The 23021-nt window shown below is 44.6% G+C and overlaps 1 protein-coding gene across 1 annotated transcript in view; it reads left to right on the plus strand.

Moving 5' to 3' along the window:
• FSD1 (fibronectin type III and SPRY domain containing 1) overlaps positions 1–23021 on the plus strand; it is a 1307274-nt gene that overhangs the window by 1048511 nt on the left and 235742 nt on the right. Inside the window, exon 6 of the mRNA XM_044090582.1 lies at positions 6316–6567. Within this exon, the coding sequence (XP_043946517.1) occupies positions 6316–6567 (252 nt within the window). The remainder of the gene's footprint in view (positions 1–6315; positions 6568–23021) is intronic.

Consider the following 23021-nt stretch of genomic DNA (forward strand, 5'->3'; position numbering starts at 1 on the left):
ACAAGTGGCCTGCCAGACTACAGCATCTACATATCAACATGAAGGAGATGTTAGCAGTCCAGTTTGCATTAATGGCTTTCAAGGAGTTACTTCTTCCAGGGCAGGTGTTGATTCTAACAGACAACACAACTGTCATGTGGTACATCAACAAGCAAGGGGAACACATTCTTATCCTCTATGCAGGCAAGCAATGATTTTATGGGAGACTGCGCTAAGCTTGCAACTTACTCTTCAGGCAAGGTTTCTGCCAGGAGCACAGAACTCCTTAGCAGATGTGTTAAGCAGACAAATCATGGATCCCCACGAGTGGAAACTGGATCTTCATGTATTTCAGAGATTGACAGTGTCATGGGGAACTCCAGACATAGATCTGTTCGCTTCTCCACTAAACCACCAGCTGCCAAAGTATTGCACAAAGGGGTTTCATCATACAGCTTGGAAAGTGGATGCTCTGTCTTTCAGTTGGAAAAACCTTCATGTGTATGCCTTTCCACCTCTACCTCTTCTTCCAAAGGTACTATTAAAGGTCAGACAAGACAGGCCAAGGATGATTTTGATAGCTCCAGATTGGCCTCGGCAACACTGGTACCCACTACTACGGAGTCTGGTAAAGAAGCCTCCATGGCCTTTACCTCTGATTCCTCATCTGTTATCTCAGAAGGACGGTCATCTGCTCAATGTCAAGCTTCACTCTCTTCATCTAACAGCCTGGCATATTCTGTGTTGAGACACAGCAGGTCTCTACTTCCTCAACAAGTTTTAAATGTGATTATGGAAGCTAGAAGACCTAGTACAAGGAAAGTGTATGAAAAATGGAAGAGATTTTTATTTTGGAGTACAGCAAAGAATTTGGAGATTTCTGAGCCTAATTTGAGTGTGGCTCTTCAATATCTTACTGAGTTATTGGACAAAGGTTTGTCCTTCTCTTCCATTAAGATTCATGCTGCAGCAATTTCAGCTCACTATGATTGTGATCCACCATTGTTTTCGCATCCTTTGTTCAAGCAGTTTCTTAGAGGGGCAAAGAATATAAGACCCCCGTGAGCTCCTACTCCTGCTTGGGATCTCAATTTTGTGTTGGAAAACTTACTCTACAACCTTTTGAGCCTGCTACTGCTGAATTGAAATACTTGTCATGGAAGACTGCTTTTCTGTTGGCTATTACTTCTGCAAGAAGGGTGTCTGAGTTGCAGGCCCTTATGGCAGTAGAGCCCTTTTGATTTTCCATAAGGATAGGGTATCATTACGTACTAATCCTTCCTTTATGCCTAAGGTGGTTTCTAGTGTGGCTTTAAACCAAACTATTCATTTGCCTACTTTTTATGCAGACCCCCAAAATAAAGGGGAAAAGATTTTGCACACTTTAGATGTACACAGGCAATTGCGTTATTATTTAAGCAGGACTAAGGATTTCAGGCAGTCTCAGCAGTTGTTTGTTTCTTTTGCTTTGAGTTCACAGGGCAAGCCTGTGTCAAAACAAACTATTTCTAGGTGGATTGGCTTTTGCATTGCATTTTGTTATTCCCATCATGGCAAGGAGATTCCAGCTGGGATTAGGCCTCATTCCACTAGGGCTACTGCCACTTCAACAGCATTTCTAAGGGGTGGCAACTAAGGATATTTTGGAAGCAGCTACTTGGAGTTCAGTGCATACTTTCTCTAAGCATTATCACCTTCCTATCTACTCTAAGTCTAGGGCTGGTTTTGCCACAGCTGTTTTGCAAGGCATGTTGTCAGCTCCTGCTTCTTTATGATTTGCCAGCCTCCCTTACCTCTGCTTTGGGATTCTACCCAATAGTAAGGACTGCAGCAATGGGGAACGAAGAACATAGTACAGTTTTGTACCTACCATAAATGTAGATGTTCGAGGATCCCCACTGCTGCAGTCCAATCCTCCCTCCTTCCCTCTGTGTTTAGGGGTGGTTGTGTAGGTGAGGTTACATGCTTATATTTTTGTATATATTCTTGTATATATTGTACATATTTTGGTGCAGGTATTTTGGGCCTTGTCTTTTTAGGGTCTTCTGACATCTGGGGCAAGAAAAGACTGAGGATATGACGTCGGTCATGCGCATTAGTACCCTGACGTACTGACGTCAGTCTAATGCGCCCTGACCGACGTCAGCCTTATACTCTGGTATTCGGGCCGACTGGACGGCGGACTATACCCAATAGTAAGGACTGCAGCAATGGGGATCCTTGAACATCTACATTTATGGTAGGTACAAAACTGTACTTTTCCTGTACTGGAAACCACTTGTTAAAGGGCGTGATGTGTTTCCGTCTGTGCTGACAGGTGCTGTGAACTAGCAAAAATGTAGTGGTGTTTAAAGGGCAGATTACCAGCTCAGATCAAAGCGGACTGTACGGTTAGTGTGAGGGAGAGCAAGCAGGAGTGTCTTTGGTGGTTACAGAAAGTGTGAGGGACAGCAAGCAGGAGTGTCTTTGGTGGCTACAGAAAGTGTGCGGGAGAGCAAGCAGGAGTGTCTTTGGTGGCTACAGAAAGTTTGAGGGACAGCAAGCAGGAGTGTCTTTGGTGGCTACAGAAAGTGAGGGAGAGCAAGCAGGAGTGTCTTTGGTGGCTACAGAAAGTTTGAGGGACAGCAAGCAGGAGTGTCTTTGGTGGCTACAGAAAGTGTGAGGGAGAGCAAGCAGGAGTGTCTTTGGTGGCTACAGAAAGTGTGAGGGAGAGCAAGTAGGAGTGTCTTTGGTGGCTACACAAGTATGAGGGAGAGTAAGAGTGAGTGTTTGTGGTCACAGAAGCGTGAGGGAGAGTAAGTGTGTGTGTCTGTGGTGGTTACAAAAGCATGAGGGAGAGTAAGCGCAAGTGTCTGTGGCAGGTGTTTATTAATGTGTTAAAATGTAAAAGTGGAATAACTGGTCTAACCAAATGTATAAGTAATGGCACAGATAACATTTTATCTACCCCATGGGTCGGATGTAAGTAAACTTGCTTAAGTCACCGGGATGTACTTAAAATTGAGAGGTTTGTTACATAGTTTAAATATTTAGTTGAGAACCTATTGTTAAAATTCTTCTTGTAGCTTGTTCTGAATGATTGACCAACAAATGTCCACTGATGTAAGGTAGTCCTTCTGTATTGTATACCTTATAACAAAGGGATTGTGTCTAGATCTACAGATGCCATTGTCAGCCTTTAATCTGCCTCATTAGGCCAATCACTGAATATAATGCCCTTTATGTGTCTGTCCAGGCACATTCACAATTGCCCACAGACATATCTTACTGAAAGGATACAAGGCCAAAACATCATGTCCTACATGGACTGACTCTGAAAGCACTGTCAATGTACTCAGTGTCCTGCAGACTGCTAAGAGGTGACCCATATCTGGTGTAGAAGGCATCCTTAACCCAATACTGATGGATTTACTGCACATCAGCATGTCAGATGGCATCAGAAATACTCTGTCTAGGGATTTAAACCTCTTTTGCAACATCAGCAGAATGCTTTGGACGGACAGGTGCATCTCACAGAGAATAGTACTGTTCTGGAGCAAACAACCCATCCACATAAAACAAAGTTCACCCCTGTCCGTATTCAAATGCAACTTGGATCTATGGATAGAAACAGAACATTTACTTCAGGACTGCATCCTGTGGTACTAATGGACAGAAGCAGCTCCTAAATGCTTTACCCCATGCATGGATCCCTAAAATTGTCAGTGGTATGATCCCAGTTATTTTTATTAAGGAGGACTGCTTGTGCTACTAATGGACAGAAGCAGCTCCTAAATGCTTTACCCCATGCATGGATCCCTAAAATTGTCAGTGGTATGATCCCAGTTATTTTTATTAAGGAGGACTGCTTGTGCTACTAATGGACAGAAGCAGCTCCTAAATGCTTTACCCCATGCATGGGTCCCCTTAAATTATCCCTGGTACGATCCCAGTTATTTTTATTGAGGACTGCATCCTGTACTACTAATGGACAGAAGCAGCTCCTAAATGCTTTACCCCATGCATGGATCCCCTAAAATTATCCCTGGTACGATCCCAGTTATTTTTATTGAGGACTGCATCCTGTACTACTAATGGACAGAAGCAGCTCCTAAATGCTTTACCCCATGCATGGATCCCCTAAAATTGTCAGTGGTACGATCCCAGTTATTTTTATTAAGGAGGACTGCTTGTACTACAAATGGACAGAAGCAGCTCCTAAATGCTTTACCCCATGCATGGATCCCCTAAAATTATCCCTGGTACGATCCCAGTTATTTTTATTGAGGACTGCATCCTGTACTACTAATGGACAGAAGCAGCTCCTAAATGCTTTACCCCATGCATGGATCCCTAAAATTATCCCTGGTACGATCCCAGTTATTTTTATTAAGGAGGACTGCTTGTGCTACTAATGGACAGAAGCAGCTCCTAAATGCTTTACCCCATGCATGGATCCCCTAAAATTGTCAGTGGTACGATCCCAGTTATTTTTATTAAGGAGGACTGTTTGTGCTACTAATGGACAGAAGCAGCTCCTAAATGCTTTACCCCATGCATGGATCCCTAAAATTATCCCTGGTACGATCCCAGTTATTTTTATTAAGGAGGACTGCATCCTGTACTACTAATGGACAGAAGCAGCTCCTAAATGCTTTACCCCATGCATGGATCCCTAAAATTGTCAGTGGTATGATCCCAGTTATTTTTATTAAGGAGGACTGCATCCTGTACTACTAATGGACAGAAGCAGCTCCTAAATGCTTTACCCCATGCATGGATCCCCTAAAATTGTCAGTGGTATGATCCCAGTTATTTTTATTAAGGAGGACTGCATCCTGTACTACTAATGGACAGAAGCAGCTCCTAAATGCTTTACCCCATGCATGGATCCCCTAAAATTGTCAGTGGTATGATCCCAGTTATTTTTATTAAGGAGGACTGCATCCTGTACTACTAATGGACAGAAGCAGCTCCTAAATGCTTTACCCCATGCATGGATCCCCTAAAATTGTCAGTGGTATGATCCCAGTTATTTTTATTAAGGAGGACTGCTTGTGCTACTAATGGACAGAAGCAGCAATGCTTTACCCCATGCATGGGTCCCCTTAAATTATCCCTGGTATGATCCCAGTTATTTTTATTAAGGAGGACTGCTTGTGCTACTAATGGACAGAAGCAGCTCCTAAATGCTTTACCCCATGCATGGATCCCCTAAAATTATCCCTGGTACGATCCCAGTTATTTTTATTAAGGAGGACTGCATCTTGTACTACTAATGGACAGAAGCAGCTCCTAAATGCTTTACCCCATGCATGGATCCCCTAAAATTATCCCTGGTATGATCCCAGTTATTTTTATTGAGGACTGCATCCTGTACTACTAATGGACAGAAGCAGCTCCTAAATGCTTTACCCCATGCATGGATCCCCTAAAATTATCCCTGGTACGATCCCAGTTATTTTTATTAAGGAGGACTGCTTGTGCTACTAATGGACAGAAGCAGCTCCTAAATGCTTTTCCCCATGCATGGGTCTCCTTAAATTATCCCTGGTACGATCCCAGTTATTTTTATTAAGGAGGACTGCTTGTGCTACTAATGGACAGAAGCAGCTCCTAAATGCTTTACCCCATGCATGGATCCCCTAAAATTGTCAGTGGTATGATCCCAGTTATTTTTATTAAGGTTAATATCTAATTATCGACTGTGGGGTGGGCAAGGCCAGTCTTTAACCAAATGGGATAGATTTAGGCTTAAAATAGCCTGCAAGCACAGCTGTCCTAGTACTTACTTGTGAATCTATGAACTTTTAACTTCTTAATTATAGAATGCAAAATTATTGCACTTGCCACATAAGTGGCAATGGAAACAGGAGAATTCATCCGTGTGTGTGTGTGTGTGTGCGTGTGCGTGCGCGCATTTATAACGAGGGAAAGAAGTAGGGGGTCCTCATCCTGATGGGAATTTGATGAGATTACTTCTGATAGATTGTGAGTCATCTTTTCACTTTATTTGTAGCATTATAGAGGGATATTGTTTTACGATTAGTGCCCAGTTATCATTAAATGAAAAGATATAACGCTACTCTGGAATCACGACCCAGAATTTATTATATCCAAAAACATCAGTTTAAGCGCTTTCATTCACATTGGTAAGGAACTTCTTCAGTAATAAATTCTGGTTCGTGATTCCTGAGTAGCGTTTTTTTTCTTTTTATTTGTTTTATAGTACACTGCTAGTCCATTGTTTTGTTTATTAAATAAAAACGAGCATTTTTGAAAGGTTCTTTTTTTGGTGTGCTCACTGCATTTGTCTGATATGTAAATGCTTAATTCACTTTTTTCTTTCTGTTTCAGGAGACACTTTGATAGATGGAGGGGAGCATTACTGGGAAGTGAAGTACGACCGGGACAGCAAGGCGTTTGGTGTGGGGGTAGCATATAGAACAATGGGCAAATTTGATCAGTTGGGGAAAACTTCAGCTTCTTGGTGTATACATGTAAATAACTGGCTGCAGGTCAGCTTTACTGCAAAACACAACAACAAGGCAAAAATCCTTGATGTACCAGTGCCAGACCTTATTGGTGTTTACTGCAAATATGATGAAGGTAAGACAGGGAATCTAACGTCTGTACGTTTCTGCTTGTTAAATAATGCTGTACTGGGTGCTACTTACAGTTGGAATCGAACATGTTTGTAATCTGTTGTGCTGCATGTTAGTCTGTTGGTGATTCTTTCCTTCCCACACACTAATCATTTTAGAACTACCCCCAGCTCCCACACACTGTTTATGTAGCTATGTAGTCATTGCCCATCACTCCCACAGTCTGGTTACTTTTGTAGTTTTACAGTTCTTGTCCAATCATGCCACAGCTGCAGTATTTACTTACCCATGTGTCATCCATCTCTTCCACAGTCTAAATAAAAAATAAATAGTTATGGATAATGTCTGGGTAAAAAGTAAATACTGGGGAACCGTGGGTAATGTCAGGGTAAAAAAGTAAATGCTGGGAACGATGGATAATGACTGGATAACTTGTAAGTCCCAAAAAGGAAGAGGAATAGCTTTGTTTGAAGACCTAATTTGCAGGATGCCTTTAAGAAATTGTTTGGCCTCAAAATGAGAAGCCAAGGGCGGATGAGCAGAAGCAGAAGCAGCTGACAAATGGGCCTTCACAGAAGAATAGGTCAAGCCAGACTGGAGCAACTCTTACAAATGTAAGAACACCAAAGGGACTCCCACTGAAAATGGTCCTGGTTACCAGCATGGCACTAGACAAAAAAATGTTATCCATTTGGACATAAAATTTTCTGGTTGAAGGTTTCATTGCCTCTTGTAAAACTCTGAGCACATTCTCAGAAAAGAATTGCCTGAAAAGGATCAAAACCCTATAACCCATAGTCTCAGGTGAAGAGTAGACAAGTGACGGATGAGAGACCCCTTGTCCTGTTAGAGGAGGTCCAACCAGTAGGTAACATTTATAATGATTGCCCCTGTCCAGATGCATTAGGAGGGGGAAACCAGTGCTGTCTTGGCCAAACGGGAGTCACTATCAAGAATTTTGGAGAGAGAGAGCTGAATCTTCTGCAGGACCCCTGGAAGTAGAGAAAGAGGAGGGGAAAGCATAAAGAAACAATCCCCTTCCAGGGAAAAGAAAGGGTGTCCATCTTCCACACCATGTGGCATGGCACTCACAAGAGAGGGAGCTACCTGTTCAGAGGAGGGGTGAAAATATCTACCCTAGTAATACCTCACCGGTGGACAATGTCCAGAAACATGTCTCTGTGAAGCATCCGTTTGTGAACCTGTCTACTCAGTGTCTTCCACTACATTGTCCTCTGAAGGAATGTACACTGCCTGAAGAGTTAACTGATAACTGACAGACACTTTCCAAGCATGAAGAGGAAGTAATATTTTGTGCCTCCCTGTTTGTTGACATACCACATCGATGTAGTGTTGTCTGTGTAAACCTTCAAGGGTTCTGGAGAGAACATGGGGTGGAAAGCCTGAAGGGCCTTGAATCAAAGCCGTCATCTCTTGGATGTTGGTATGATCTGAATTCTTATGGGGGCCAGAGACTCTGAACTTTCAGGTGACCACATGAAGCCCCCACCCCATGTCTGAGGCAGCAGTGAACAGTTCCTGAGAAGGGACTGCATACTCCAGAGATTCTGAACTTTCAGGTGACCACATGAAGCCCCCCCACCCCATGTCTGAGGCAGCAGTGAACAGTTCCTGAGAAGGGACTGCATACTCCAGAGACTCTGAACTTTCAGGTGACCACATGAAGCCCCCACCCCATGTCTGAGGCAGCAGTGAACAGTTCCTGAGAAGGGACTGCATACTCCAGAGACTCTGAACTTTCAGGTGACCACATGAAGCCCCCACCCCATGTCTGAGGCAGCAGTGAACAGTTCTTGAGAAGGGACTGCATACTCCAGAGACTCTGAACTTTCAGGTGACCACATGAAGCCCCCCCCACCCCATGTCTGAGGCAGCAGTGAACAGTTCTTGAGAAGGGACTGCATACTCCAGAGACTCTGAACTTTCAGGTGACCACATGAAGCCCCCCCACCCCATGTCTGAGGCATCAGTGAACAGTTCTTGAGAAGGGACTGCATACTCCAGAGACTCTGAACTTTCAGGTGACCACATGAAGCCCCCCCACCCCATGTCTGAGGCATCAGTGAACAGTTCTTGAGAAGGGACTGCATACTCCAGAGACTCTGAACTTTCAGGTGACCACATGAAGCCCCCCCACCCCATGTCTGAGGCATCAGTGAACAGTTCCTGAGAAGGGACTGCATACTCCAGAGACTCTGAACTTTCAGGTGACCACATGAAGCCCCCACCCCATGTCTGAGGCATCAGTGAACAGTTCCTGAGAAGGGACTGCATACTCCAGAGACTCTGAACTTTCAGGTGACCACATGAAGCCCCCCCACCCCATGTCTGAGGCAGCAGTGAACAGTTCCTGAGAAGGGACTGCATACTCCAGAGACTCCGAACTTTCAAGTGACCACATGAAGCCCCCACCCCATGTCTGAGGCATCAGTGAACAGTTCCTGAGAAGGGACTGCATACTCCAGAGACTCTGAACTTTCAGGTGACCACATGAAGCCCCCACCCCATGTCTGAGGCAGCAATGAACAGCTCCTGAGAAGGGACTGCATACTCCAGAGACTCTGAACTTTCAGGTGACCACATGAAGCCCCCCCACCCCATGTCTGAGGCATCAGTGAACAGTTCCTGAGAAGGGACTGCATACTCCAGAGACTCTGAACTTTCAGGTGACCACATGAAGCCCCCCCACCCCATGTCTGAGGCATCAGTGAACAGCTCCTGAGAAGGGACTGCATACTCCAGAGACTCTGAACTTTCAGGTGACCACATGAAGCCCCCCCACCCCATGTCTGAGGCATCAGTGAACAGTTCCTGAGAAGGGACTGCATACTCCAGAGACTCTGAACTTTCAGGTGACCACATGAAGCCCCCACCCCATGTCTGATGCAGCAGTGAACAGTTCTTGAGAAGGGACTGCATACTCCAGAGACTCTGAACTTTCAGGTGACCACATGAAGCCCCCACCCCATGTCTGAGGCAGCAGTGAACAGCTCCTGAGAAGGGACTGCATACTCCAGAGACTCTGAACTTTCAGGTGACCACATGAAGCCCCCACCCCATGTCTGAGGCATCAGTGAACAGTTCCTGAGAAGGGACTGCATACTCCAGAGACGCTGAACTTTCAGGTGACCACATGAAGCCCCCCCACCCCATGTCTGAGGCATCAGTGAACAGTTCCTGAGAAGGGACTGCATACTCCAGAGACTCTGAACTTTCAGGTGACCACATGAAGCCCCCCCACCCCATGTCTGAGGCATCAGTGAACAGCTCCTGAGAAGGGACTGCATACTCCAGAGACTCTGAACTTTCAGGTGACCACATGAAGCCCCCCCACCCCATGTCTGAGGCATCAGTGAACGTTCCTGAGAAGGGACTGCATACTCCAGAGACTCTGAACTTTCAGGTGACCACATGAAGCCCCCACCCCATGTCTGAGGCATCAGTGAACAGTTCTTGAGAAGGGACTGCATACTCCAGAGACTCTGAACTTTCAGGTGACCACATGAAGCCCCCACCCCATGTCTGAGGCAGCAGTGAACAGTTCTTGAGAAGGGACTGCATACTCCAGAGACTCTGAACTTTCAGGTGACCACATGAAGCCCCCACCCCATGTCTGAGGCAGCAGTGAACAGCTCCTGAGAAGGGACTGCATACTCCAGAGACTCTGAACTTTCAGGTGACCACATGAAGCCCCCACCCCATGTCTGAGGCAGCAGTGAACAGCTCCTGAGAAGGGACTGCATACTCCAGAGACTCTGAACTTTCAGGTGACCACATGAAGCCCCCACCCCATGTCTGAGGCATCAGTGAACAGTTCCTGAGAAGGGACTGCATACTCCAGAGACTCTGAACTTTCAGGTGACCACATGAAGCCCCCACCCCATGTCTGAGGCGGCAGTGAACAGTTCCTGAGAAGGGACTGCATACTCCAGAGACTCTGAACTTTCAGGTGACCACATGAAGCCCCCCCACCCCATGTCTGAGGCATCAGTGAACAGTTCCTGAGAAGGGACTGCATACTCCAGAGACTCTGAACTTTCAGGTGACCACATGAAGCCCCCACACCATGTCTGAGGCAGCAGTGAACAGCTCCTGAGAAGGGACTGCATACTGAAAGGGCAGGCCACTCAGATTCCTTTTTTAGACAAGGAAGGAGGAAAGGTACACTGAAATCCAGAGGATGGCAGAACTGCAGCCAAACCAACTTGAGGTACAACTGAAGCTTGCGTGTATGCAGTCTGGCAAGATGGAGCATTGAAATAGAAGAGGCCATGAATCCCAGGACCTGAAGAAACTCTCTGGGTAGAACGGGAGTCGGAGGAAGAAGAGATTGAAAGAAGGCAGTCCGCGATAAAACTTTGGGAGGTGGAAGAGAGGGCAGTATTGGCACTGTTTGAGTCCTGCATCCTGGATACACGTGATCCTGAGAGAGAGTCAGGACAGACTTTTGAAAGTTGATAGTGAACCCCAGACTTTGAAGAAGGGAGATGGTGAAAGTACAGTTGTGCAAAATCTTGCAATAATGGTAGAAATCCTTGCCTTCGCTGCTGCACTATTCTTAAAGATATGGGATTCCTTACTGTGGAAGCACGATGTCCGGCCAGTCTTCCAAAGTTTTCTGAATTTAAAAGGTATGCCGAACATTGCAATATGCTCCCTGTGTAATGTAGTGCATAAAGGTGTGATATTCAGGATTACCAAAAACAGAATTGATTGCCCCAGGAGGAACACCAGCCCAAGGAACCCAAGAGGTAATCTGTACATCCCAGAAGGTAAACAACTAGGGGGATGGAGGGGAGGGAACAACTGCAGCAGTGAAGGCAAGGATAATATCTACCATTATGGTAAGATTTTACACAACTCTACTATGTCCTTAATTAACTGCTGCAGTATTCTTAATGATATGAGAGAGTACCAAAGCTCAAGAGGAAACTTGGGAGGACAACTAGGGGGATGGAGGGGAGGGAACAACTGCAGCAGTGAAGGCAAGGATAATATCTACCATTATGGTAAGATTTTACACAACTCTACTATGTCCTTAATTAACTGCTGCAGTATTCTTAATGATATGAGAGAGTACCAAAGCTCAAGAGGAAACTTGGGAGGAGGAAAGGACAGAAGAGTCCCCTAAAAAAACATGAACTGAACTAGCAAAACTAGCCCTAGCTCGAGAGATACCATCCAGCTTGTAGTTCAGGGGTGTCAAACTCAATCACTTAAGCGGCCGAAATAAAAACACACAAGCTAAGTCGCAGGCCAAATGTTTTATTGATTTTTTTTAATTAAGATATATATATATAAATATATACATGTATATCTACTAAGACTAGTAGAAGTAAAGGTACTTCATCCTGACAGACCATATCTCATGCCATCCTGGTGCATTAAACTCCATCAGCGCCATCACTGTGTGCCTTAGCAGGGTGCGCACTAGTCATGTTCTGAAAATAACAAAAAGCACAAAACAAACTAAGTGTACCAGAAGCAAAATCGTTCAAAAACTGTTTTTTTTTAATGCATTGAAATTTGGGTTTTGAAATTGCTCACCTACTTGTTTTCTAGCCAGGTGTCTGAGACCGTTTTCCTCTGGTCAGTGAATCAATGTCTCGTTTTATGTCTTGTGCTGTGGCAACCTGCAAAACAGTCTGGAGGTTTTCATCTGTGATGCGTGATCTGTGCATGTTCTTGTTTAGATTCATTATTGAAAGCATCTGCTTGCACAGATAGGTGCTCCCAAACATGAACATAACACGGGCAGCATGAAGTCGCAGCAGTGGCATTAAGTCAGGGGGCATTAGATGGTAAAAGTCCTCTATCGTGACATCCTGGAACTTTGCTCTCAGGTCACTATCGGTTTGAAGCACTATCAACTCCATCTGAAGGTGATGGAGTGCACTGTTGATGTCGGCTGTGAAAGGATTGGCAAAGATGTCAGCACCACAGTGCTGTGCTCTGAAGTCAGAGAAGTGCCGATCAGACTCATCAATTAACCGGCTCACTTTAGTAGCCAACTGAACACAAGGAAAAGCAGTGGATAAGGAGGCCGAGATACTCTGACAAACAGGAAAGTGGGCAAGATTGACCTGTTCTAGTTGGGACTTCCATAAGAGAAGTTTACGCTGGAATGCTGTGATCATATCAGACATCTTCGTGATGACTTGTTTGTATCCCTGAAGCCTCTGATTCAGTTGGGCGAGATGCTCTGTTAGATCACACATCATAGCAAAATCACAAAGCCAGGTTGGATCTGACAGGTCAGGCAAGGGCTTTCCTTTACTTTGCATGAAAAGAGCGATTTGCTCCTTGAGCTCAAAAAATCATTTGAGGACTTTGCTCCTGCTTAGCCACCTTACTTCTGTGTGGTATGGAACATCTCCATGCTCTGCACCTACCTCCTGTAAAAACAGCTGGAACTGGCAATGATTCGGGCCACCTGCTCATATAAGGTTTACTGTTTTTGTGACGCTGGTTATTATATTATCCATTTCCAGAACCTTACCACACATAGCTTATTGATGGATAATGCAACGATAGGTAATCAGATGTGTGGCAGTCATTATTTAGCATTTTCTCCTTCATTAGTCCAACCAAGCCTTTTTTTCCTCCACACATTGCAGGTGCGCCATCGGTAGGCAGCCCCACCAACTTTTCCCAGGGTAAATTAATATTATTTATGGACTTCACTGCCTCAAAAATGTCTTTCCCTGTTGTCGTCCCATATATTGCAGCTACACCCAAGAGTTCCTCAGTGACAGAGAGGTCCGTCTTCACCGCTCGTATAAAGATGGACAACTGCGCTGTATCATTATTTTCTGTACTTTCATTGACAGCTAATGAAAAAGCTAGATAACTGCATGCCTCTTCAGCCATCTGTGGTGTTAGAGTTCGAGATCTTGCAGGAAATCTATCTGCAATGGTATTTCTTGACAAACTGACGTTTTGGAAAGTCAGCATCTGGTCGGGGCATACCTGCTCACACACTTTTAGCATGCATTGCTTCAAAAAGGCACCCTCTGAAAAACACCTGGAAGCTCGGGAATTTCTTCAGCCACAATCTAGCTAGCTTTCACTGCTGTATCATTTTTTGCTGTAGATTTAGTAAACATGTTCTGCTGCGATTGCATTTTGCCTTTTAATTCTTGGACAATTTTATGTCTTTTGTGAAGTGTATATTTAGCATACTTAGCTCCATGTTTGGTTTCAAAATGCCTGTGTATATTGTACTCCATCACTGACACCGCCTCATAACACAAAATACACACTGGTTTGTGTTTGCGAAGTATAAACATATATTCACTTTCCCATCTTTCATTAAATTGTCTCCCTTCTGCATCAACTTTTCTTTTGAACATTTTGATTACCAGATTCACAGATGTTAGCCTTGGGTAGAGGTGCTCAGTCAAGGATGACATTCGCCACCCCATTAGAATCTGATGTTACCATTTTAGCATCTTCAATCTATGTAAACTAGGTAGGAAGTCCACCATCCTACATCAGCTTTTCCCTCGGACATTTGCTAGATTCACAGAAGTTGGCCTTGGGTAGTGGTGCTCCATGCAGGCACACAGGGATGACGCTGACACAGCCCTCTGATGATCACTCTCCTCGCCACATGTTACGCACCATTCAGGCACACGGGGATAGTGCTGATACAGCGCGTCTTATAACAGCACAGTCCGCTAAAAGATGTAAGCTTCCAAATACATAAACAATAAAAAAAAAAAAAAAACAAAAGAATACAACTTCGGTGCCATTCACTTCTTTTCAGTACTTGAGTAATTGTTGTATGACCCATTCAGGCACACAGGAATGACGCTGACAAAGCCGGCTGGCTGTCCTCATCGCGGGCCACATAAAACGTTCAGGCGGGCCGGATTTGGCCCACGGGCCTTGAATTTGACACACGTGTTGTAGTGCTTGATAAAGATGCACAGAAGTCCAGGTAGTTGGTTCAAGAATAGAATTAGTATGTACATTTTTGAAAAAAAAAACAGTAGAAGCCACAGCTCTAGTAGAATGAGCCGTAATTGAAAAAGGAAAGCTTTTGCAATGGGAAATAGCCTTACAAATCCAAGAAGAAATAGGTTGCTTGGGTGTACAGCAAGCTCAAAGATCTAAGATGAAAAGAAACAAATAACTGATCAGATTTTCTGACAGCCTTGGTCATATCCAAATAAATTCTAAGTTACTTATGCATGTCCCAAGTATGCAGCACCCCCTGTTTGGGGAGAGAGGAAAAACGAAGGCAGATTAATAGACTGATTAAGTGATAGCTCATTAACCACCTTCGGCATAAAAGAAGGGTTAGTGTGCAAGGACACTGTCCTCATGAAAAATCAAAAAAAGGACAAGCCATAAGGGCCTGCAACTCAGGCACCCATCTAGCAGAAGTAAGGGCTAACAAAAGAACAGTCTTCCAGGAGCAATGTTGCAAGGAAGCTGAAGCAGCAGGCTCAAAAGGAGCTCTCCAAAACAAAATTAAGATCCCAGGGAAAAAGAGCAGGCTTCCTGGGAGGTCTGATATTAAGGACACCTTTAAGAATTTCTGTCCTCCACTCTAGCAGCTAAAGGAGGGGGAAAAAGGCAGATAAGCAGAGATAGCTGATAGGTGGGCCTTAATAAAACAGTAGGCCAAACCAGCAATTGAGCAACTCACACAAATGAGAGTGCTAAAGGAATGTGCACAGTAAGTGGGTCCAGGTTACGAGAGAGACACCAAAAAGAAAACTTCTTCCATTTAGATAAGTAGACATTCATAGTCATAGGTTTTCTAGTCTCCTGTAGCACTTTGCAACACATGCTCAGAAAAAAGGTGTCTGAGGAATCAAAATCCTATCACCCACAGTGGCAGGTGAAGCGTGGACAGGTGGGGATGGATAATTGATCCCTTGTCTTGTGTGATTAGATCCACCCTGTGAGGAAACTTGTGATGATTGCACCTGGCTAGGTGCAGACGAAGAGGGAACCAGTGCTGTCACAGCCAAAAGGGAGTCACTGACAAGATTTTGGGAGCATCCTGTTGGATTTTGAGCAAGACTTTTGGAATGAGAGGAAGGGGAAAAGAAACATTATCTTCTAAGAGAATGAAAGGGCGTCCATTTTCCATACCAGAGGACCTGGGACTCTGGCACAAAACAGAGGAAGTTCAGAGGGGAGGCATATAGATCACTTGAGGAGTACCCCACTGGTGGATAATGTCCAGAAACACATCCCTGTGAAGCATCCATTCATGGGACTGAATTAAGGACCTGCTCAGAGTGTCTGTCAGTGTTCTGACTGGAAGGGATATAAACTGCCTGAAGAGTCGTTTCACAGTTTGACAACAAGATCCCATACCAGAAGTGCCAACCGGTAAAGAAGAAACAATCTTGTTCTGCCCTGCTTGTTGATATACTACATCACAGTGGTATTGTTTGTGAATACCATGAGAGGCCCTGGAGAAAAGAGAGACTGAAAGGCCTAAAGAGCCAACAGAAGGGCTGTCATCTCTTTGGCATTGATGTGCTCCTTCTGATGACGAGGCGACCACAACCCCTGTACTTTTATGGAGCCAAATTTTGCCCCCCATCCCACATCTGAGGAGTCCATGAACAATTCCGGAGAGGGAAGGGGGGTGAAAAGGGATCCCTGGATTCAGAGACAACTGCTGAATCCACCAGAGAAGTTCCTGTCTGAGGCAAGGAAAAGGAGGAACCACAAATTCTAGAAGATGTGCATGTTGAAGCCACACTGACTTCAGAAACCACTGAAACTTTCTCATATGAAGTTTGACTAGAGGGAGCATTGGAATGGTGGATGCCATAAAGCCCAGAACTCTCAGAAACCCCCTAGCTAAATGGAAGCCAGAGGAAGAAGAATGTGAAAAAAAGAAATGAGAGTTAAGGCCATTGGACAGGGCAGGGATACAAGCACTGGCGCCGTCTGAATCCTGCAACCCAGAAAAACCTGAGGAAGTCAGAGAAGACTTTTTTAAATTTTCAGTGAAACTCAGTTTCTGAAGAAGGGCTACAGCAAAATGAAGATTTTACAAAAGGGTCTCTGGAGAAGACACCTGAATCAATAGGTCATCCAAGTAAGGAAATATTTGCATCCCTTGAAGTCTGCAAAAGGCAATCTCAGGAGCAAGGCATTTGGTGAACACTCTTGGGGCAGTTGAACGGCCAAAGGGCAAAGCAGAAAACTGGAAATTCCAGGAGTCAACAGAGAAACGCAGAAACTTCCTGAAAAAAGCATGATCGGAATATGGAGATAAGCATCCTTGAGATCCAGAGACACCATATAGGCCTGATGGAGCAAGAGAGGAAACGGAATCTGAAGAGACAACATCCGAAAGGAAGGGTACCTTTAGGAAAGTGTTTAGATGAGAGACCTAGAATAGGCCTCCAAGTGTCCTCTTTTTCTGTGCTCTAGAAGCAATTGGCAGTAGAACCCTTTCCCCCCTTAGGACACAAGCACCTCTTGAATAGTACCTTGAGACAAGAGATCTTGAAGAGCCACTGGTAAAATGGGAAAATGTTCTCGAGGAGGCTGAGGAGTGCCCCTAAAAGGAGGATGTGATTTCCACACCATGAAGTACCCTTGATGAATGATTGACAGAACCCAAGAATCCTGAGTGATCTGAAGCCAAACTGTAAAGGACAGAGAAAAGCGAAGAGGAATGTGGCTGGGAGGGGATGCATATTCAGACAGCACCTGGTTTGTCCAGAAAGGAAGGCTTCTGAGTCCCCAAAAATTGAGTAGCCTAAGCAGGAGGAGTCCATTTGCCACTCTTCTTACCTTTAATAGAAGGACGGGGCTGCCTACGAACAAAGGCAGGCTTAGCGGGTAGTTCACTGAAGTTTAGGCACAGGCGAAACAAACACAGGGTTAAGTTCCTATAAAGTCTTAGTTTTATCCTGAAGGGACCAGCAGCAGCTTCCCCAAACAGAAGTTTAGAATCCAGAGGAGCATCCATCAACTGAGCTTTAATATCAGGGAGAGGTTGAAGCCTAAGCCAAGAATGTGTCCTCAAAACTGAACCAAAAACAGCAGCCCTAGAAGAGGCAGCTGCCGCATCATAACTACATTTAATAGAATGACAAATGACTTGAGAGGAAGTCCCTATCAAGGAAAGAACAGAAGATTTACCTTCAGAATCTGGAAAATCAGAAATAATTTGACAGGCCTGAAAAAAGAGCCAACACTACCTAGACATATGAGTTTAATAATTAATGGCTCTAAAATCTAGGGTAGCAAAAGTGTAAAGCTTCTTACCCAACCTTTCTATAGTTCTGCTGTCCTTGTCAGAAGGCAATAACGTGGGTGAAGGAAGCAATTGAGACAGCTCATCAGAGGCTACAGACACTACAGAGGGGTCAGCAGTGCAGCAGAGCATTTATATAAAAAGAATAAACCTCAGCAACTCTGTAAACCCTATCAGGCTTCTTGGAAGGAGGGAAGAGAATCCGGCACCTGAGAGGCATTGGAGAAATCATCCAGTAAAGCAACCAAGACAGGAGGAATAGCTGCAGGTTTAGGAGAGACCAACTGCAACAAATCATAGTACCTCTTATGGATATCAGAGACCCAAGTACAGTCCCACTTGAAAAGAAAATCATTATCCTAGAGACCGTGTCCCCAAAGAAATTCCTCCAAAGAAACATCGGGACTAATAGATTCCTCCTCCTCTTCTGACTCCTAGTCCAAAGGAGAAGGAATTTGAGTAGAATAAGTTAGGGATTCGTCAGCAGAATCTGATTCATCCTCAGAAGAATCCTGGTCTCATAGAGGACCAACGAGAAGCAGGAACTGAAATCCCATGAGGAGGCATTAAAGACAGTAAGGCAGAAAACCCCTGAGTAAAAGCCTGCCACTCACTTGGTGGATCCCTAGAAGCAGAAGAAACAAAAACAAGTTTATTTTTTTGTTACCTTTTTAAACGAATGTCCTGCGAAGGCTCAGATCCACGACGACAGTCGAGAACAGTAGCAGGAACTTCTTCTTCAACTAAAAACTGAGGAACTCTGAGGCCCCTCAGAAAAAAAAATCAACCATGGGTTCCCTCTGAACATCCGAGATGGATGCCTGCAAAGCCTCTTTGGATGTGCTGCCAGCCGGATCCTCACTGGCCTCCAGCACAGTCACAGCAGAGAAATCCGACGACACAGCCAGATGAGCCTCCGTGCTCATAATGACATCAGGAGAAACGTCGAGGCTGGACAGCGGAAGATTCCGGTTGTACCTTTGTCGCCTTCTTCCCTAACAGCTGACCCTCAGGGCTGGAGATTCCATCCATAATGTCTTTACTGAGTAGCTTTACGATACCGATTCTGAAGATACAAGGAAAGGGAAGAAAGTCGACTGCGAAGCGTTTTTAGAACAAACACCTGGGAAGGAGACCAGGATGGATGGTAATGGGAATCTAAGCAAAACGTCAATTGTCATGACAGTCTGTATGGGGAATCTTCTACCACACTGGCATTTACCCTTCCTGGATGACATTAGCCCCCAAGGAGCACAAAAAAAAAAAGCATAAACAAAATTCCCAATGGGGTACTGATCTCGCAAAAACAGCAAGTAGGTATAGGAAGTCACTGGAGAACGAAAATGCATTCAACTGGCAGAAGACAGACACAGGTAAACAGACTGGTATAAAAGATACGTTCAGACTAGCAGCAAAGTTGTTCTGTTTTTTTTGTAAGCCTGAACATCACCTTTATGCCCTACATTTCACAGGAAGCATATGGTGATGTTAGGTATACTTTTTAAATTCAGAAGTCTTTGGAGACTGGTCGGACATCGGCTTCATGGCAGGGAATCCCATATCATTAAGAATACTGCAGCAGTGAATGTAAGGACATTTTCAGATCCTGTAATAGATGACTCTGAGAAAGTGCCTCTAGCAAAAGTTCATCTGGATAAGGAAAAATGTAAATGCTTTGGAGCCTGCAGAAAACAGTCATAGGAGCTAGGATTTATGTGAATACCATTGGAGCAGTGAAGAGGCCAAAGGGTAAAGTAGAGTACTGAAAATGAGAGGAAGAAACCGAGAAATGTAAAAACCTCCTGAAAAGAGGGTGACTAGAAATATGAAGGGTAAGCATCTTTCAGATCCAAAGACACCAGAAAAGCCTGGGGTAGTAAAACAGGAAACGGGGTTTGAAGAGTAAGCATCCAAAAAGAGGGGATCTTGAGAAAAGTGTTGAGTAGGGAGAGATCCAGAATAGGTCTCCAAATGCCCTTCTTTTGAGGAACCAGGAACATCCTAGAATAAAGACCCTTTCCCACTTGGGAAGGGGAACCAGGCTGAATGGTTCATTGGATGTTCTTCATGTTTCACTGTTGCAGTCATTACATTTGAGTTATTTGCTTCCAGGTAGCCCTCATTCGGCCTGATTAACAAAGTCTTGGGTCCTGCTTCGGTTGCTGTCCCTTCTTCCATGACGTCAGGTCGTCAGGGGGTATAAAACATGCAGCCGACACCATTACATCAGTCTTTCTTGCCGTGCAGTGCCCGAAGCAGAAGCAGTTCGCAAGTGCCAGTCGGCCGACTCCTGAAATTTTCGTTTTTGAGTTTAAGAACCGAAGTCTTCAACTAAAGCTAAGTACCCCATAGGGAAACTTTTTCTTGCTCTTCACCGATGTCAGTAAAAGTTAATAATTGCATTACTTGTGGAAAGCAAATACCTCATAAAGATTTTCATTCATACTGTATTCCTTGCCTAGGCCCTGACCATGACGTACCTTGCTGTCGGTTTTGTGCTTTATTTAATCAGCGCACTCTCCGTCATCAGTATATTTTCGCCTCTAAATATTTCGGTTCTCAGTTTAATTATCCAGAAATGTCGTTGGTTAGCCATCCGACTACCGGGATTCTGAAAAAACACAAAGATAAAGACAAGAGATAGGCCGCCGAGGTCCAAAACTGCTGATGACACTTCTCCTAAGCCAGTCGCCAGTACTCAGGCACTTTCGCAGCCCATGATACCCGCTACTTCTGATTCACAGGCCTCTACTGAGACCCATTCGGAGTCTGGTGTGCCGCGAGATGTTTCAACTATGGAACCCGCAGATGTCTCTACCTTGGATGGGTCCGGAGCCGCTGTGCAGGCACCGGCTTCTGAGGGTGTATTCAGGCCTACAGACTTGCGTACTAAACAGACGCCGCCTTCTTTACTTAGGCCTAAATGTCGATCCATGCCTAAAAAAACGATGCCCGGGCCACATGCTCAGGCCTCTATGCCTAAAAACAAATGATAAGAATGGCTGAAGATCTAACAACTCTAATCAGGGGTAGCCACCCCCCCTCCCCTTTCTAAGAGGCCTAGGGCTGAAGTTGATTATGAATCTTCTGATCAGGATTCTGTTTTTTCTGATTCTTCTGATGATCTGGATTTGCCCTTACCTACTTAATGAGGATTCTGATGCAGAGGACTCTATTCCCTCTGCTTCCCCTCCAGAGGATTTTTCTTTTGGGGAAACCTTGCATACTCTAAGGGAGCATTTCCACTGGGAAAGCCAGGGTTTTTCTGATTAAAAAAAAGAGGCTTAGGGATTTCCTTCTCGTACCTCAGTATAGGCTTTTAGCTATTCCTCCTGTACTAGACATTGTTGATGATGCTTTCTCGAATCCAGTTTGGCCTCTGATTCCCTGCCTTATGCTCCCAGAAAACCTGACAGATACTACAGGGTCCTTGAGTCCCACAAGCTCCTTTTTAAAAATCCTATTACAGATCCAGAGACTATTTCACAGGGGCCCAAGGGCGTTAAGGCTTCTACTGCTAAAAATCCTACCCCTTCTGATAGAGACTCCAGGGCGCTGGATAGATGGGGTAAGAAGGTTTACACTTCTGCAACCTTGGCCATTAGGGCTTTAAACTGCCAGTTTCGTATGTTAAAGTATCAGCAACATGTTATTGGACTGCTTAAACAGAAAATGATGTTGATTCCTGACTATGTGGAAAATAAAGACTTTTTGTGCATTCTGCTGAACAAGTTGGAAAACATACTTTGTTGTTTTTATTCATTAGAGGCCTCTTGCAGGACTGCTGTTACTGGGTCTGTGCTCAGAAGGCATGCTTGGCTTAAGGAGCAGTCTTTGCATGATCATGTTAAAGCTAAATTGTTGGATGCTCCTTTAAATCAGGACTGCCTGTTTGGCAACAAGGCTGAGGAAGTTCTTTTTTACAAGTTTAGTCACCTAGATTTAGTAAGCACTGGCCCTCTAAGAATTGGTCCTTTCCAGCCCCTTCCAGGTCTTAAGCCAAACCCAGACACAGCAAAAAACCCAGGTTTCAGTCCCAGGGGACACAGAACTAAGCAGTGGGGGGCCTCCACTTCCAAATCTGGGAATAATATGGTAAACTGTCTCAATGACTTTCTTTTAAAATTTCTAAGCACTTATCAACGTACTGCCCCTTTGGGGGGAAAGATTGCTCTTCATGCAAAGAATTGAGAACTCATAACCCAGGGCAAATGGGTTTTAAATATAGTGCCCCAGGGATACAGATTTCACTTCCACATGTTGCCAACACCAAGTGGGTGGCCGGACCTACCCCGAAATCAGTGGGCAGTTGCCCAAAAACAAGTACTTTCTCTCTTAAGCATGGGGGCTATTCAACTGGTACCAGAAGAGGAAAAGGGACAAGATTTCTACTCGAGACTTTTCCTGGTACCCAGAAAAGACAACTCATGGCATCCTATCCTGGACCTGTCTACTCTAAACACCTTTTTGGAGATTCCAAAATTCAAGATGCTGACTCTTCACCAGTTACTTCCTATGCTAGGCAAAGACGCCTGGTTAGCAGCACTAGATTTAAAAGAAGCATGCCTGCACATCCCAGTCAGGGAATCTTGTAGAAGATACCTACACTTCAAAGCAGGCTACACGCACTATCAGTTCTCTGCACTGCCCTTTGGCTTATCTACTACGCCCAGGGTATTCACAAAGTGCCTAGCTCCAGTTATTGCATTTTGCAGGCAAAGAAATATTCAAATATACCCATATCTGAACGATTGTCCAATTCAGGCAGAAAGCCAGGACATACTTTTGAATCATCTGGCCTTTGTATAAAGGGTTCTAACTTGTCTGGGGTACACCAGAAATGAAAAGAAATCACACCTGGTACCCTGTCGATAAATTATATTCCTGGGAGCAAGCTTGAATACAGCTTTCCAGATGGCTTACCTCACGCCAGAGAAATATTAATTCGACAACCTTTTTCAAACAAGTGGCCACAAAAACCCTGCTATCTGCAAGACAAATACTGCAAGCCTTGGGGGTCATGGCCTCCTGCATTCTTCTAATTCCATATGCAAGACTGCATATGAGGAAACTACAGTGGTATCTAAAAAGCCTATGGTGTCAACATTCTCAAGACCTAGAAACAATGATTCCTATCATACCTTGCCTACGCCTAGAGTTCCTTTGGTGGGCAGAGGCCTGCCACCAAAACAAGG

Source organism: Protopterus annectens, chromosome 13.part0 (genome assembly GCF_019279795.1).
Source record: "Protopterus annectens isolate FY-2018-M chromosome 13.part0, PAN1.0, whole genome shotgun sequence".
Classification (NCBI taxonomy): domain Eukaryota; kingdom Metazoa; phylum Chordata; order Ceratodontiformes; family Protopteridae; genus Protopterus; species Protopterus annectens.